Genomic DNA, 15,885 nt, shown 5'->3' with positions numbered 1-15,885 from the left:
CGTCCCTGCAAACTTAACCTCAACTGCCCACCTAACTTTCTGCAGCCCTCTGCTATGCTTCCCTTCCCTTGGAATCCAGTCCGTAACCCTTAATGACCATCGGTTATCTTCCCTCCGCATTACATGTCCTGCCCATGCCCATTTCTTTTTCTTGATTTCAACTAAGATGTCATTAACTCGGGTTTGTTCCCTCACCCAATCTACTCTTTTCTTATCCCTTAACGTTACACCCATCATTCTTCTTTCCATAGCTCATTAGTTTACGAGCACATAATAAGGTACAGGTTGGCGAGAACGACAGCCAGTGGCTATTACTGAACTTTCCAAGTTAACACGAGCCAAATATAGTAAAATGGCTTACTAATCAAATTTTTTACCATTTACAAAGTAATTGCGATATTCCAACATGCTAAAATAACCAAACTTGTTTTAAATGCATGCACATATTCAACATTCGAAGCATTGGTATTTGAAAATGTTGATATCTGCACAACTCTATCGATTCCCATTGAAGGCATCATGAAACGAAAGCAGCAGCACTCACAGGGCATGCATAGGGCCGCTCGCCAGTGTGCTGTCGCAAGTGCAACCGCAACTTGCAGGCGCGTCCAAACGCACGTCCACACTCGGGGAACGGGCAACACAGCTCCTCGGGTCGGTGCTGGTGAACACGCAGGTGCGAGGCCAGCGTGTTTGACGAGTAGTACGCCTTGCCACAGCCTGCTTCTGGACACCTGTATGCATGAATCATGGCCACAACATCAACCTGACACGTCACAAAACAGTTGCCACTCATTCATACCAAAAACATGCTGCCAATGGGATCAACTGCCTGTCAAATAAGTAAACATTACTAACGTAGAACACTACTGCAATGCACTAGTTCGCATTACAAGACGTACCTTGTGTCTCAACCAAGTTAATTTATACTTACCTTGATGCATTACCTGCTTCATTTCTTGATTCCATAACAATGTTTGCTGTACATTTGTTCTCATTGTTCATTTTTGCGTTATCACCTTATTTAATATTTGCTTTTCTTAATATTGCAGCTGCCTAATTTCCAATTTTGTTGATGGAGATGTTCTTCTATGTTCTATTCCTGCATTTTGCAACTTCATTATTCCAGCCCCTTCCCTCTAAAATGGATCACTAAGAAGACCGAAGGGTATCGCAAATACACTCACCAAGCACTCATTCAAACTTGACGCTCAAAAGTCCAAATACTAATAGGGAATCTGACATATTGGATTCACCGGAAAATAACTGCCTTAATTCCACAAGTGGCCAAAAAGGGTGTGCCATACTTTCAAACGATCGGTTTCAAATAAAGTTAAACCTCAGTATAACAAAATCAGTAAAATCGACACTTTACTTTATTAAATATTGACACTTGGTTATACCGAGAAATTCAACCTCTCATGCGAATAAGTACAGTCACCAATTGATTTTTCTTACACAAAAGAGGCCCCAAATATTTTCGAATTATTGTAAAAAAACATATATCGCAAGAACCAAATTCAATGACAAACAAATTAATTTAATTTTGCTAATTTGAGACTCGGCGACCAAAGATTTTCACACCGTGTCGACAATACAAATGAACTCACTGACAACAATATTCAAGTGCAAAGAAAATCCCACTGTTATAACTGGGTTGCAAGAAAAAAGCAGTGCAGACAAACATTCAGACATTTTTGTTAGAGAGAAATAAGCGCAGTCCAGCCTGGTTTTAAACAATACTCACATATAACAATGAGCAGTTGCTCCACTGTGAACCTTTGTGTGTGTCTTATTGGAAAATAAACCACTAACTGCAATGTTCCCATGCCGCATTATTGGCTATAACAATTAAATCTGGCTACTGGGCGTCTTCAAATGAAAAGGGAAAAAATGTGAAATTTAGGGGGGAAAATTGTGAGATGCTTCGTCCCACCCATTCCTTTGTGCACACCATCTCCAATCCCCCTCTTCCTCTCGCCGGAGAGGGAGAAGGCAAAGGCAGCTGGTGTATTTTTCTTTTTATCTCAAGAATTTTGCCGTCATTTTCCTCTTGGCCAACACACCCAATAGCCAGATTTAATTGTTATAGCCAATAACGCAGCATGGGGGTGCTGTAGTAAGTGGTTTACTTTACCATAGAACACACGCAGACGTTGAAGGTGCATCGGCTGCTCCTTGCTATATACAATATATTGTTAAAACAGGCACAAGTCGCAATCTTCACATCGGCAGTATGAAGCAAAGCTTGCGAAGCACTCACTTCCAGTGCGCCGCCACAGCTGATAGTTGGACAACACTATCAACAGACCACTCCCCACACAGTCCGACCAATGCAGCCTCAAAACCCATTGGAAGCCGCAAAGAAGGCTTGACTTTAAAAATCACACGAAAGCAAGGTGACGGACCTGCTCATCACACCAGCCATGTCTGTAGAAAACTTGCGGCACTGCACGCACGTCATGTGAGAGAAATCAAGCAATATCCAGCATGGCGTTTGAAATTCCCGGACTCTGAATAGCTTGAAATATCAACTTGAAAAATACCATGGATAAAGCAATGGGGCAGCGTCGCTTACGCTTGTTTTTTGCCCAGCAGCAGCTTGCTAGCTGAGCTAGACACCACAGCGGACTGTGCTACCCCCTTCTGTACCACTGCTCACACACACTTGCTCGGCTGATGGCTGCCACTTTGTTGCGGCCTTACGCAGCAGCAATGAGGTGGTAGTCTAAGCTTTTTTTTTTTTTCCCCTCTCATTAAAATGTTGCCAGTAACATATCAACATGGTTACAGCACAATAATACTCTCCTTCTGGAAGATGATCAGCACTTTCAAGCAAATGCAATCGGCCCACACACTGCACTCAAAAGAAGCCAGAATGCGAGACCACAGCGTTTCAGTGAGATCTGGGCTGGGTAAGGACGCTCACTTCATGCTCACACGACAGAGGTGTAAATGCTGTGTCACTCACCTGCATCTGCTAAAGGTGTGATAATTGCGTTATTCTGCAGTTCAGCATCAGTTTTAATAATGACATTGTTAGGAACTCATTACAATGCAGAAAGTAGCAGCGTCATCTTTTTGTATGTCTAGAATCAGTTATGCTCGGATGACTGGCTTCAAACATTGCATTAGGATCAATCATCTTAACTCAGTACCAGGTGTACTGTTCTGGCAATGTGCCAGTAACGCCATTACTCATAGGCACCAACATGTCCCACGCTGATGCATGCTAATGTAACGGGGAATATTACTGGTGGCATTTTGGAAGGGCGCCACGTGGTCTGTGTGTTGTCAGCAGACTTGGATTTTCATCATTGCACTAATCTCAAGACTTAACTTATCTCAAGACTTTACTTATGGGAAACATTTTTCTAGTTTTCACAGCTTCGTGTTACCGGGGGTTTACTGCAGTTTTATGCGCCGTATGAATTCCTGTAAATATCATCCTACTAATTAAATTAACAAGCATAGTGTCATGTGCACGCAGACAAACATGAACAGATCTCACTTGAGGACCACGAATGCTCGCTGCCTCAACACTGGCGTGATGAAGTACGCAGGCAGAGGAGAGCAAACACTTCGTTTGTCTCTCACTTCAATGAGCCTCCGAAAACCCCCGATTGTGTGACCTCCAGCACCAGGTGAAGCCACCAGCCATCTCAGCTTACACAATGTTTGCATTCGGCGCAGAATAAAGTGCAGTCCACTCACAACGATATTGGCACGCACCAGTTACGCTACGTTTTTCGTTTACGTTACGTTTTTCCTGCTGGTTGATGTACATGGGTTTCGTTGTGTGTTTATTATGTATGAATGTACTACCGCTATTCTTGAATAGTCTCCAATCATTATGTACTCACTTATTGAATGTTTTAGTAGTGTTAATCGATGTCACTTGTTGCTCACCCCTGTAAAAATCCCCATGGGGGATTGACAGTATTCTATAAATAAATAAATAAATAAATAAATAAATAAATAAATAAATAAAAGTCGAGGAAGAAGAAGTGTGCGTGGTAGCTGCTGCAAAAACGAACTGTAAACGGCCGTTCGCTTAGAACTGACTGACTGGCTTTTCCTCGTGTGACAAACTGGTGGAGGTGCTGGGTACGCATCCATCGTATGCCTACGGGTCCTGAACCAGAAGCTACCGACGCCAGCACCTCAGGGACGGCAGAAATCTATCGAAGCAGCTGTCGCCTCCAAGGTCTTCCACTACAATACAGTCCCCTGGCAAGCTCCATGAGGAAGATGTCAACAACTACCACAAGCCAAACCGAGGGGATCCCAAATGCTGCGGTACTATGCATTCTCAACGTGCCTCGCACGCCTAACCCGTTCCATGGCGACGCCTTTGAGGACGTTGAAGACTGGTTGGACTATTTCAACCGGGTCGCTGCCTTTAACGACTGGGACGATCGCCGTAATTTGAAGAACGTCTACTTTTCCCTTTTAGACGCGGCGAGAGTATGGTACGAGAACCACAAAGCCTCATTTACCAGCTGGCAGGAGTTTTACCGACTGCTTCGCGAAGCCTTCAGCATTCACGAAAGGAAAGAAAGAGCTGAACAGGCACTGTCTTCGAGGCTCCAAATGCCAAACGAAGCCGTCACCATGTTCGTCGAAGACATGACGCGATTGTTCCGTCGGGCCGATCCACTAATGCCAAAAGACAAGAAGGTGCGTCTGTTAATGCAAGCCGTAAAGGAACAGCTTTTCGCGGGCCTCGTGCGCAATTCTCCTACAACAGTCTCTCAGTTCGTTCGTGAGGCAACAGTCATGGAACGTATGCTTTGGCAGCGGCTCTCGCAGTATGAACGCCAGACCACCATGACTGCTGCATGCTCTCTCGTACCTGCAAATGATGACAGGGAGTCCCTTACCGAGCTAATATGACAAACTGTTCGAGAAGAACTGCAGAAGTCCTATGCATCAGCTCCGGCACCTCCCAGTGCCGCGGTTCTTACGGATGTCATTTGGGAAGAAATCGGCAAAGTGGTTCATCCCTCGCCACCAACACGACTCGAACCTCCCACGTTATCATACGCGGATGCTCTCCGGGCTTGCGCGCCATCGACGGGCCGTTTTTCACAGCCGCCTGCTGGCATTTCTCGACGCTTCCCTAGTCCGATCCACCGCACGAATCCGCAAGCACCCTTTCATCCTGGTCTGCGCAAATCTACAGTATGGCGCGCCCCCGACAACAGTCCATTGTACTATCACTGCGGAGAGGCTGGTCACATGTATCGCGACTGCGAGTACCGACGGATTGGTCTGCGGGGATACTATCCGGACGCCCGTTGCCCACGCTATGGCGAATGCCCGCACGAAATCGAGCAATACTTAGAATGTAACCGGCTTCCTCCTGCCCCACAGCGAAGACAGTCACGGTCGCCTTCACCTCGTCGGTACGTGTCACCAAACCGTGCTCGACCCGCCTTTGATTCCGCTGTAGTCAACGGTGGAAGCCCGCGCCAGAGAAAATGAAAACGGCGACCTCCGGGGGTGAGGCCGCTGTCATGCGAACCGTCAAATATCCTCCGCCGATGCCATCCCCTCGCGACGTACCACTGACGCCTTCATTCGAAACTGCAAAAAGAACTTTTGCTGCCATTACTGCTGCCATCGACGGTTATCCGGTAACTGCACTTGTCGATACGGGAGCTGACTACTCGGTTATGAGTGCCTCACTGGCCACTCGGCTACGCAAGGTGCTGACAGCGTGGGACGGCCCACACCTGATTACGGCCGGAGGACACCTCGTGTCACCCACTGGACGATGCACAGACTTGCAATTTCTACTTCGACTTTCGTAGCGTCTTTCCTAGTGGTGCCCAAGTGTTCTCGGCTAGTTATACTGGGCATGGATTTTCTCCAGGAATATGGGGCGATCATTAACCTTCGTGACTTGTTCGTGACTTTTTCTAACTATGCTTCTTCGGATTCGAGTGTGGAGGATGAACATCACCGCGCAGCTTTACGCATGGTCGATGACTGCGTGACGTTACCGCCTCGAAGTAGCATCTTCGTCCTCGTTGAATGCCCCCAAGACCAACTAGGAATAGGCATCGCCGAAGGTAACCTCACCATATTGCTGGATCGTGAAGTCGGCGTCGCACGAGGTCTCGTAGAGCTCCATAGGCAAACCACGATTCTAGTTACCAACTTCAGTGGCGGATACAAGCATTTTGCGAGGCATACCACCATGACCTACTTTGAAACGATGGCTGAGTCCAACGCCTGTGCTTCGGTAACGACAATCTCGATTCCGGAACCCAGCGATGTGGACCTGACCAGTCACATCAACGTCAACCCACAGCTAGACCAAAACGAGAAGGAGAGGCTCCTCACTCTGCTATCATCATTTAGCGACTGTTTCGCCACCACGTCGAAGGTCAAACAGACTCCTTTAATCAAACACAGAATCATCACTGAACCGACCGTCCAACCTGTTCGCCAACACGCTTATCGCGTGTCGCAGAGAGAACAGGATGCTATTCGTCATTAAGTTAAACAAATGCTCGATGATGATGATGTCATTCAACCATCGACAAGTCCTTGGGCTTCACCTGTTGTAATAGTTAAAAAGAAAGACGGTTCACTACGATTCTGTGTCGATTATCGCAAACTGAAAAGATCTTGAAAAAAGATGTTTACCCACTTTCTCGAATTGACGACTCCTTGGATCACCTGCGACATGCCCGTTACTTTTCTTCAATAGATCTGCGTAGTGGGTGCTGGCAAATTGAAGTTGACGAACGGGACCAGGAAAAAACAGCGTTTATAACACCTGACGGTCTCAATCAGTTTAAGGTCCTCCCTTTTGGATTGTGTTCCGCTCCGGCCACATTTCAACGCATGATGGACACAGTTTTATCTGACCTCAAGTGGAACTCGTGTTTAGTCTACTTAGACGATGTAGTTGTTTTTTCCACCACGTTTTGAACAACACATCCAGCGGCTTGAGGCGGTTCTTCAAGCTATCCGCACCGCCGGCCTTTCCCTGAAGCCCGAAAAATGTCACCTTGGCTACGAGGAGCTCAAATTTCTAGGTCATACTGTCAGCAGCACCGGTGTGCACCCTGACCCTGACAAAGCCATGGCAGTTGCTCTGTTCCCGATACCGAAGACAAAACACGATGTCCGCCGATTTTTAGGGCTTTGTGCGTATTACCGCCGTTTTGTACCCAATTTTTTCGAAATTGCCGAACCTTTGCAACAACTCATCAAGAACGACGTCACACTTGTTTGGGGCCCGGCACAATCTGACGCCTTCCACGACCTTCAGCAACATCTACAGACACCACCGATCCTCGGTCACTTTGACACCGAGGCTGACACAGAAGTGCATACTGATGCTAGTAACGTTGGTCTTGGAGCGACACTCGTACAGTTTCAAGCTGGTGTTGAGCGCGTTATTGCGTATGCCAGCCGAACCTTGTCTGCTGCTGAAGAAAACTACTCAGCAACTGAAAAAGAATGTCTGGCAGTCATATGGGCTATCCAGAAGTTCCGCCCATACCTGTACAAACGCCACTTCCGTGTCGTCAGCGACCACCTCTCTCTCTGCTGGCTGGCGAATCTCAAAGATCCTTCAGGCCGTCTCGCAAGATGCAGCCTTCGGTTGCAGGAGTTTGATGTGACCATCGTCTGTAAGTCTGGCCAGAAATACACCGACACCGACTGTCTCTCCCGCGCCCCCGTCGAACCTGCACCACTAGATACTGACGACGATTTTGGTTTTCTTTGCACTCTTCTATCTTTAAACCTTGCTCTACAGCAACGACAAGATTCCGAGCTCCAGCCCTTGATTGAATACCTTGAAGGAAGCCGCCCATAACCCCCACGGCAGTTCGCGCGTCACTTGTCCTCTTTCTGCCTACGTGGCGACGTCCTCTACAAGCGGAACTTTCACCCTACGGCAACCGTTTTCCTGCTCGTTGTTCCCGCTACTCTCCGCGACGACGTTCCACGTGCATGCCATGACGAACCAACGTCCGGGCATCTTGGTTTCACGCGTACTCTCGCGAGGATCAAGCAGAAGTACTATTGACGGAAACTCACAAAAACGGTGAAGCAGTACGTCAGAAGTTGTCGAGATTGCCAGCGTCACACAGCTTCACCACTGAAACCAGCCGGTCTGCTTCAGCCTGTCCGACCTCCTTGTTCACCTTTTAAACAAGTCGGGATGGATTTACTCGGCCCATTTCCCAACTCTTCCGCTGATAACCGCTGGATTGTTGTCACCACCGATTACCTCACTCGATACTGCGAAACACAAGCCGTTCAGCGAGCTACTGCTTCAGATGTTGCTAACTTCTTTATCAAAAATATCGTTCTTCGACATGGTGCTCCCGCTGTCATCATCACAGACCGTGGTACGGCCTTCACTGCCCAGTTGGTCCGAGATATTCTGCAGCTGAGCGGAACAACGCACCGTATGGCAGCTGCGTATCACATGCAGACTAACGGTTTAACTGAGCATCTCAACAAAACGATTGCGGATATGCTTTCCAATATACGTTGTCACGGATCATAAAAATTGGGACGGACTGCTCCCGTATGTGACATTCGTGTACAACACTGCCCTACAAGAAACCCCTTTTCGTCTGGTCTACAGACACGACGTCACCACTATGCTCGACGTGATGCTCCTACCAACTTCGTCTCAACCTACCGCACCAGATACAGATGCCTTTGTTCAGCGTGCCGAAGCAGCGCGGCACCTTGCGCGGCAACGAATTCTATCCCGACAAAGCCAAGATGCTCATCGATACAACATATGCCATCGAGACGTCACATACAACCCGGGAGATCTTGTATGGGTTTGGACACCTATACGTCAACGAGGCCAGTCAGAAAAATTATTGCACCGATACTTTGGAGCCTACATAGTTTTGCGTCGTGCTGTCACTACGAAGTTATTCCAGCTGACACTTCGCACCAATACCGTAGACCACGTTCCTCTGACATTGTTCACGTTACCAGGATGAAGCCCTACCATTCGCGCTGCCTCTCTTCCACAAACTTTATGATGCGGCCCCTGTCGTCACGTCCGTTGTCTTTCTCATTTCTTTTATTTTCTCCTTGTGGCATTTAACATCTCCCCAACTTTATTTATTTATATATTTTTTTTATTTTTGGAGGGACGGGTAATGGCAGGCACTAGTTACGCTAGAAGTCGAGGAAGAAGAAGTGTGCGTGGTAGCTGCTGCAAAAACGAACTGTAAACGGCCTTTTGCTTAGAACTGACTGACTGGCTTTTCCTCTCGTGACAATATCAACAAGACCGAAAAACCCAATCGTTATAACCAATCATTGCAATATCTGGACTGTCATATTAATAACACAGTAAAACCTCTTTATAACAAAATGGGATATAGCGAAGCAATTGTGATTCCCCTTGAAATTCCAATAGATGCCCATGTATTGAAAAGCTCGTTTTAACAAAGATAAAATTTCCTCGCAATGAGTATTACGAATCTTTTTTTTTTTTTTTACGCAGCTCTTTGGCGCTCGTTCCTGCATTGCGCAGCGCCATCATGCCTTGCCATAGGGCCCAAACGTGGTCAATCTGCCCGTCCATTCCATCCTCATCTGCCCCGCGTGCAGATGCCCAAAAGGCGGATGGTGTCGCAAAATTCCGTGCATGCTCAATCCGCACAAGCGGATCGCACATCCATTACTATTGGCCGATGCGGACTGTTGACAGCTGGCAACCGTTCGGCGAAGCAAACGTGTTTAAGGTTGGCAACTACCTTTAACACCGGAGATCGCCTGCTTTACGTAGAGGAGGTGCTGTAGCAGACAACACTGCGAGAGCAGGAGACAGCTAGAGCAGGGGAAAAGCAAGCATGTCCGCAATATAAATTGGTAAGAGGCGATTGGAAGATTGCTGGAGGAAAAGTAGGGAAACAACCAAAAACGGAGATGTACAAAGCAAAGTTCACAGTAGGCAGTCAGGAAATTTGATTGTGAGAGTTCATCTTTTTTTTTTTTTTTTTAATCTAGGTAGGACATTAGGCAGTACAATAGCAAGAGCTTGGTGGTGCAACCCACTGCCCAGTTCTAAAGGGACGCTCACAACATCCATCCATCCATCCATCCTGGCACATTTTTGCAGATGTGATTTCAAGTTTCCGCGTCGCGGTGAAAATGCGACTCTAGGCTGCGACATTCTCTTCTGCAGCCGCATGTGCTGCATTGGCACCGTGATCCTTCTTCGAAACACTGCAGTCATCATATCTCCCCCTCCTTTTAAAGCTGTACTGCAATCGCATCATGTCGCAACATGCGACATATTCTCGGACGATTATTTTCAATACGCCCTGCCTTGGCTGGTTGAGCACGACCTCTCGAATTATCCAACGTGCTGCGTTCTACGTCACACGAAAGTGATAGCGTCACCTGAAGCGATTTGTCCAAAATCCCCATGTTCGGCGCAATGACACAGATTCTGTAGTGCTTTTCTAGGTATACTTTGTGGCGCAAAATACATTTCTTGAAAAGGGACTGAAGAAAGAAAGACAGTGAAGTGCCAAACTACCAACTATTTAATGACAGCCTGAACAAACGTATAGAAGAAAAGACAACTTCCGCTCATGCGCAGGGAGCCAAGGTGTGACAGATAACATAACATGCTTGATAATGTGATAACATAACATACTTTGGATAATGTCATGACCATATCACGACCATGTTCTGTCACACCTTGGCTCCCTGCACATGAGCGGAAGTTGTCGTTTCTTCTATATGTTTGTTCAGGGTGTCATTAAACAGTTGGTAGTTTGGCGCTTCAGTGTCTTCCTGTCTTCTGTCCCTTTTCAAAAAATGCATTTTGCGCCATAAAGTATACCTAGGAAATCTAAGCACCAATTTGCCCAAGAAGTCCTTTTGCAATTCTGTAGTGCTAGTGACAGCTCGCAAGAATATTGAACACAAGTACATCTGTCGCGGAATACAGCTGTGAAGGTTGCACCGAGCACGCATGTGAACCTCAGAGTACAGTTTGCTGATACGCTTGCATTTGCTTGCTTATGGTTTTTTTCACTCTGCCAATTTTAAGAGAGTGCTTAATGCACTTCGATGCATGAAATGCCTTTTCCTTTTTTTATGTATATATAGCTACCAAAGATGAGGCATAAACATGCATAGTACAAATTTAATACTTGCTGCTTGTAAGCTTTCCAAACAAAATATAACCTTAACTAATCTGCTCAGCGATGAATGGAGTTCTTATTGTGTGCAAAAAGATTGTGCATAAGTGGTGACGAAACATTCATTGCCATTTTTTTTTATTTGCATACCAAACCAGCAAATAGTTCCTTAGTGTCGCGTGGTTGGTGCCGCACGGGGCACGAGCACGCAGGGACGGACCGAAACGTATGGCCACTTGCTTGGACGAAAAGGGAATGCCCCTCCTTTATTGGGCCTGAACATATATAGAGACAGACACACACAGGTCACAGGGGGCGCCACACTGTGGTGGCAGCCTAACAAACGGGGCTGAACTGTGGCGACCTCTACATCTCCCCCTTGAAGCATTGGAGGTTAGACAGGAGAGATTCAGGAAGCCAAACACGTCAAAAGTTTCACAAGTTCAAACAGCGCGGCGGAACAATAGGCCGGCCGTAACGTGTTCATGTCACACCGTCACTGCGGTCCCTGGCTGCAGGGGACTGTTGCACAGACTGTCCGAGGGAGGGGACCGTTGATTCCACAATGTTGGCAGGCCGAGGCTCCTGACAGTGAACTTGCTGCAGTGGTGGTGGTTCCTCTCCGGAGGCAGTAGTCCCAAAAGGCACTAGGTGACGCCGGTTGCGCTGTAGGGTGCCACCTCGCTCCGTTTTGACCACGTAGCTTCTTGGTCTTTGCCCCAGACTGAGGACCGTAGCCTGCATTTGACCAGGTCGCATCCTGACACGCTGACCTGTTTGAGCTCCATGATGCCTGCTGTAGTTGTCAGCCTGCTTCTGCTTGTAAGTCGCATCCTTGGCGACGACCTCTTTCATTGGGGGCCAGTTCGGACCTAGCTGGGAGCCTTGCTTTGGGACTCTGGTTCTGAGTTGACGTCCCATCAACAGCTGGGCTGGACTAAAGCCGTTGACTCCTGGAGTATCCCTATAGCTGAGCAGAGCCAGATAAGGATCCTTTGACTTGCGAAACAGGTCCTTGATAGTACGCACCATCTTCTCCGCCTTTCCGTTCGATTGAGCGTAGTGGTCCTGTGGTTAAAGCCGTATGACGCTGCAAATGCCGCGAACTCTTGCGACGAGAACGGCGGGCCGTTGTCTGACCTGACTTCTTGCGGGATTCCATGGCGGGCAAAGATGGATTTGAGAGCGTCAATGACTGCCTGAGCTGTCGTGCTCCTCAGGGTCACCACCTCAGGGAACCTTGAGTAATAGTCCAACACCAGGATGAACGTCTAGCCGTTGAGGTGGAACAAGTCCATTCCAAGGAATTCCCAGGGATGTCCAGGTAGGGCCGTGGAGAGCAGGGGCTCGGCAAAGTTCACGCGGGTGGAAGCGCACTGTTCACAGTTGGCAACGAGAGAGGCGATGTCTGTCGAGATACCGGGCCACCAAACTGACTACCGAGCTAGGGCTTTGCTCCTGTTGATGCCCTGATGACCTTCATGCAACAGCGTCAAGACCACTGGCCGAAGGGACGATGGGATGACTATCCGGGCGCCTTTCAGCAGAAGTCCGTCGCAGACAGAGAGCTCGTCTGCCGCCGAGGCGTACTTTGAGAGGTGCAGTGCTATCGTGGTCTTTTTAGGCCAACCATTCTGGCAGTAGGAAGCGAGGGCTTTGCACTCGCCATCGGACTCTTGTGCCTGTCGCACGTCTTTAGGGCCGAGTGGCAAGACTTCCGCCGTGCAGCCGACTACCTGTGCTGCAAAAAGTTCGATAGTGTCTAGAGGAGTAGGTGGCTTGTAGGTGATGCGTGACAACGTATCAGCTGTGCCTAGCAGCTTTCCTGGCACGTGCAGCATACGGAACGGGTATCGCATGGTCTTCAGCCGTAGTCTCTGAATACGAGGCGGCAACATGTCCAGTTCCATCTTGCCCAGAAGTGAAACGAGTGGCAGGTGGTCAATCTCGACGTCGAAGGGGATGCCACGGACGAACTCGAACCTTTGAATAGCCCACGTCGTTGCCAAAGCTTTTTTAGTCTGGCTGTAACGCTGCTCGGTATCGGTCTTTGACCTTGAAGCAAACGCGACTGGGCGGCGCTCTCCTGAGGGTTGCGTCTGTAGCAAAACTGCGCCGAGTCCGAATGAGCTTGCGTCTGCAGACACCGTAGTGGCGTACGACGGGTGGTACTTGGCCATGCACCTGTCTGACGTCAAGAGTTCCTTGATTTTCTCGAATACTGCCTTTTGCTCGTGCTGCCACACCCAACTCACAGACTTGTTCAGTAAGGCTCTGATGTGTGGCAAGAACCTGGCAAGATGGTTAACCATTCCGAGCATTCTAACGCCAGCGACGTCCGTTGGAGCTTCCATGGCTTTGACTGCTTCAACCTTGCCCGGATCTGGCCTGATGCCTTGTGCTGAGACGACAACTCCGAGGAAGGAGACCTCGGGTACCCCAAAACGACACTTGTCCTAGTTCAATGTGATACCTGCTTTTGCAAGGCAAGAGAGCACCTGGCTCAGTTTGGCGTCATGTTCCTGGCGGGTGCGTCCAAAAACCGAAATATCGTCTATCATATTGGCGACTCCTTCTTGGCCCTCCAGGATTCTTGCCATCTGCTTTTGGAAGTACTCTGGTGCGGAGGTGATGCCAAAGGGGAGCTGGCAGAAGCAGTATCGGCCATATGGGGTGATGAATGTCATAAGCTTTTGGGAGTCTTCAGAGAGCTTCACCTGGTGGAAGCTTGCGGTCGCGTCCAGCTTCAAAAAAACTGTTGCATCGCCGAGGAGGCCAAGGACGTGCTCGACAGTTGGCAGAATATGTCTTTCACGAAGGACGACCTTGTTGAGTTGTGTTAAGTCGACGCAGAGGCGGCAGGAACCATCGCCTTTCCGGACAATGACGAGACCCGAGCACCATGGTGTTGGCTTATCGACCCTACGGATCACACCTGCGCTTTCCAATTTGTCCAGCTCGTGCCGGACGATCTCGAGCAGCGGGATGGGGATCCTGCGAGGTACGCTTAGCGAGAAAGGTACGGCATCGGGTTTCAACCGGATGTTGTATTCGTCCTTGAGGGTGCCTAATCCATTGAAGAGCTTGGCATGCAGCATCGCTTTTGAAGTCTTGAGTTGATCAAGAAACCGAACTACATGGAGGGCTTGGAGCGCTGGCAGTTCCAGAAGAGGCACAGTGAGAGACTGGATCACGTAGAGGCGCTGACAGCTTGCTTTCCCTTGCCACTGAAGTCATGCCACATACACGAGCCCAGCACGCGCAGTGGCTGTCCTCCCGGGCCAGTGAGCGGAGTGTCGACTTGGTCGAGTTTGGCAGGCAAGGTAGGAAAGTTGCTGGGAACAGCAGATACTTCGGCTCCGAAGTCGACTTTGAACTGCGCTGTGTAGTCGTCAACGGTGACGTCGACGAACTTTGCGAGGCGGGCGTCGCGACGGCGTGCAGGTGAACGGAGCTGAGCTTGTACTGCTTGAACTTCCGCGAGCGGCATTCTTCGGCAAAGTGGCCTTTCTTTTTGCAGAAGTTGCAGGTGGAGCGACAGGCCGGGCAGTCTGAACGTCGATGAGGCACGCGGCCGCAGAATTCACATGTGGACGGCTCGCATGAGCGCTCTGCTAGCCGCTGCGGCGAACGAGGCTTAGCGGCGGAGCGGTGGCAAGAGGGGAACTTGTTAACTTTTGTGGCGTCGAGGTTGAGCTCACGGGAGTGCTCGTTGCGGTTCTGGGGCAACGCCTTTTCCCTGTCGGCGTCTTCGGATTGACGGGCTTGTATCCAAGCGTTCTGGATTGTCAGCTTCGTGTTCCGGCACAGCTGGTCCGAGAGACGGGAGTCGCGGAGGCCGACGACGAACCGGTCACGTACGAGCCTTTCCTCTACGGCAGCCGACGGATACGCTTAACCATCCTGCGCAGTTCTGCGTAGTACGTGTCGACGCTTTCGTCGGGTAGCTGAACACGTCTGTGGAACCGTGACGATTCGTAAAGCTCGTTTGCCGGGTGCACGAAGTGCTCAGTGAAGCGGGTGGCAACGGCTTGGTATGAAGCGAGCGAGCGCATGAAGCATACTGGTGAATTGGGTATGCATTCACATCTACTATTCAAATCTACACATCACAAGTAATCTTTCATTGCTTGGCGCATTGCTCACTATTATTGTACAGACTTTGTTTCAGTGCTGTGTGTGGGCAGTAATATAATTTGGCAAATCAGAGCTGTGGTTATTCAGTACACTGAAAGGAACATTACGTGTGGGTTACATAATATAATGCTCCTACATATGGGTCAGCTTAGTATTATCAGCCGTTTTGTTTACTAATTGTTCACTATTACACCTGGACTATACGGTGCCACTGGACAATGCTGTATTCCTGCAGGCACGCTAGAACAGCTTAGCTATGCACAAACATCCCTTTACATCACGCTTAAATTAAGGTGGTGTAGATTTACTGTCAGAATGTGCTTATAAGCTCAACTGCCAAGCATTCAAAAAAGCATTTGAAATGTAAGGGTGGATGCTCAGCTTTGCAGGTTTGGCATTTTACATTTATAGTGGTAGGCCGCATCGATGGACAGGAAGGATACCACACAAATGCTGTTGTGACCTTGCAGTCACAATGCAAGTAGTCTTCTGTGCTTTTTAGCTATAAACATGTCAAGCAATCTGTAATTAAAAACTGTATTAAGTAAACTGAGACACCATGAAAAGCAACGAAACACAACGGTGTACACAT

At 48.7% G+C, this 15,885-nt stretch overlaps 1 protein-coding gene across 4 annotated transcripts in view; it reads right to left on the bottom strand.

The window, feature by feature from the left end:
• LOC135909917 (zinc finger protein ZXDC-like) overlaps nucleotides 1-15,885 on the bottom strand; it is a 358,875-nt gene that overhangs the window by 230,452 nt on the left and 112,538 nt on the right. For all 4 annotated transcript variants that reach the window (XM_065441928.1, XM_065441931.1, XM_065441929.1 and 1 more), the window contains exon 5: nucleotides 545-734. In XM_065441928.1, coding sequence (XP_065298000.1) covers nucleotides 545-734 — 190 coding nt within the window. The remainder of the gene's footprint in view (nucleotides 1-544; nucleotides 735-15,885) is intronic.

Source organism: Dermacentor albipictus, unplaced genomic scaffold, assembly GCF_038994185.2.
Source record: "Dermacentor albipictus isolate Rhodes 1998 colony unplaced genomic scaffold, USDA_Dalb.pri_finalv2 scaffold_31, whole genome shotgun sequence".
Taxonomy (NCBI): domain Eukaryota; kingdom Metazoa; phylum Arthropoda; class Arachnida; order Ixodida; family Ixodidae; genus Dermacentor; species Dermacentor albipictus.
Note: the sequence above shows the minus strand (reverse complement) of the source record. Positions and strands in the feature narration are given on the sequence as shown.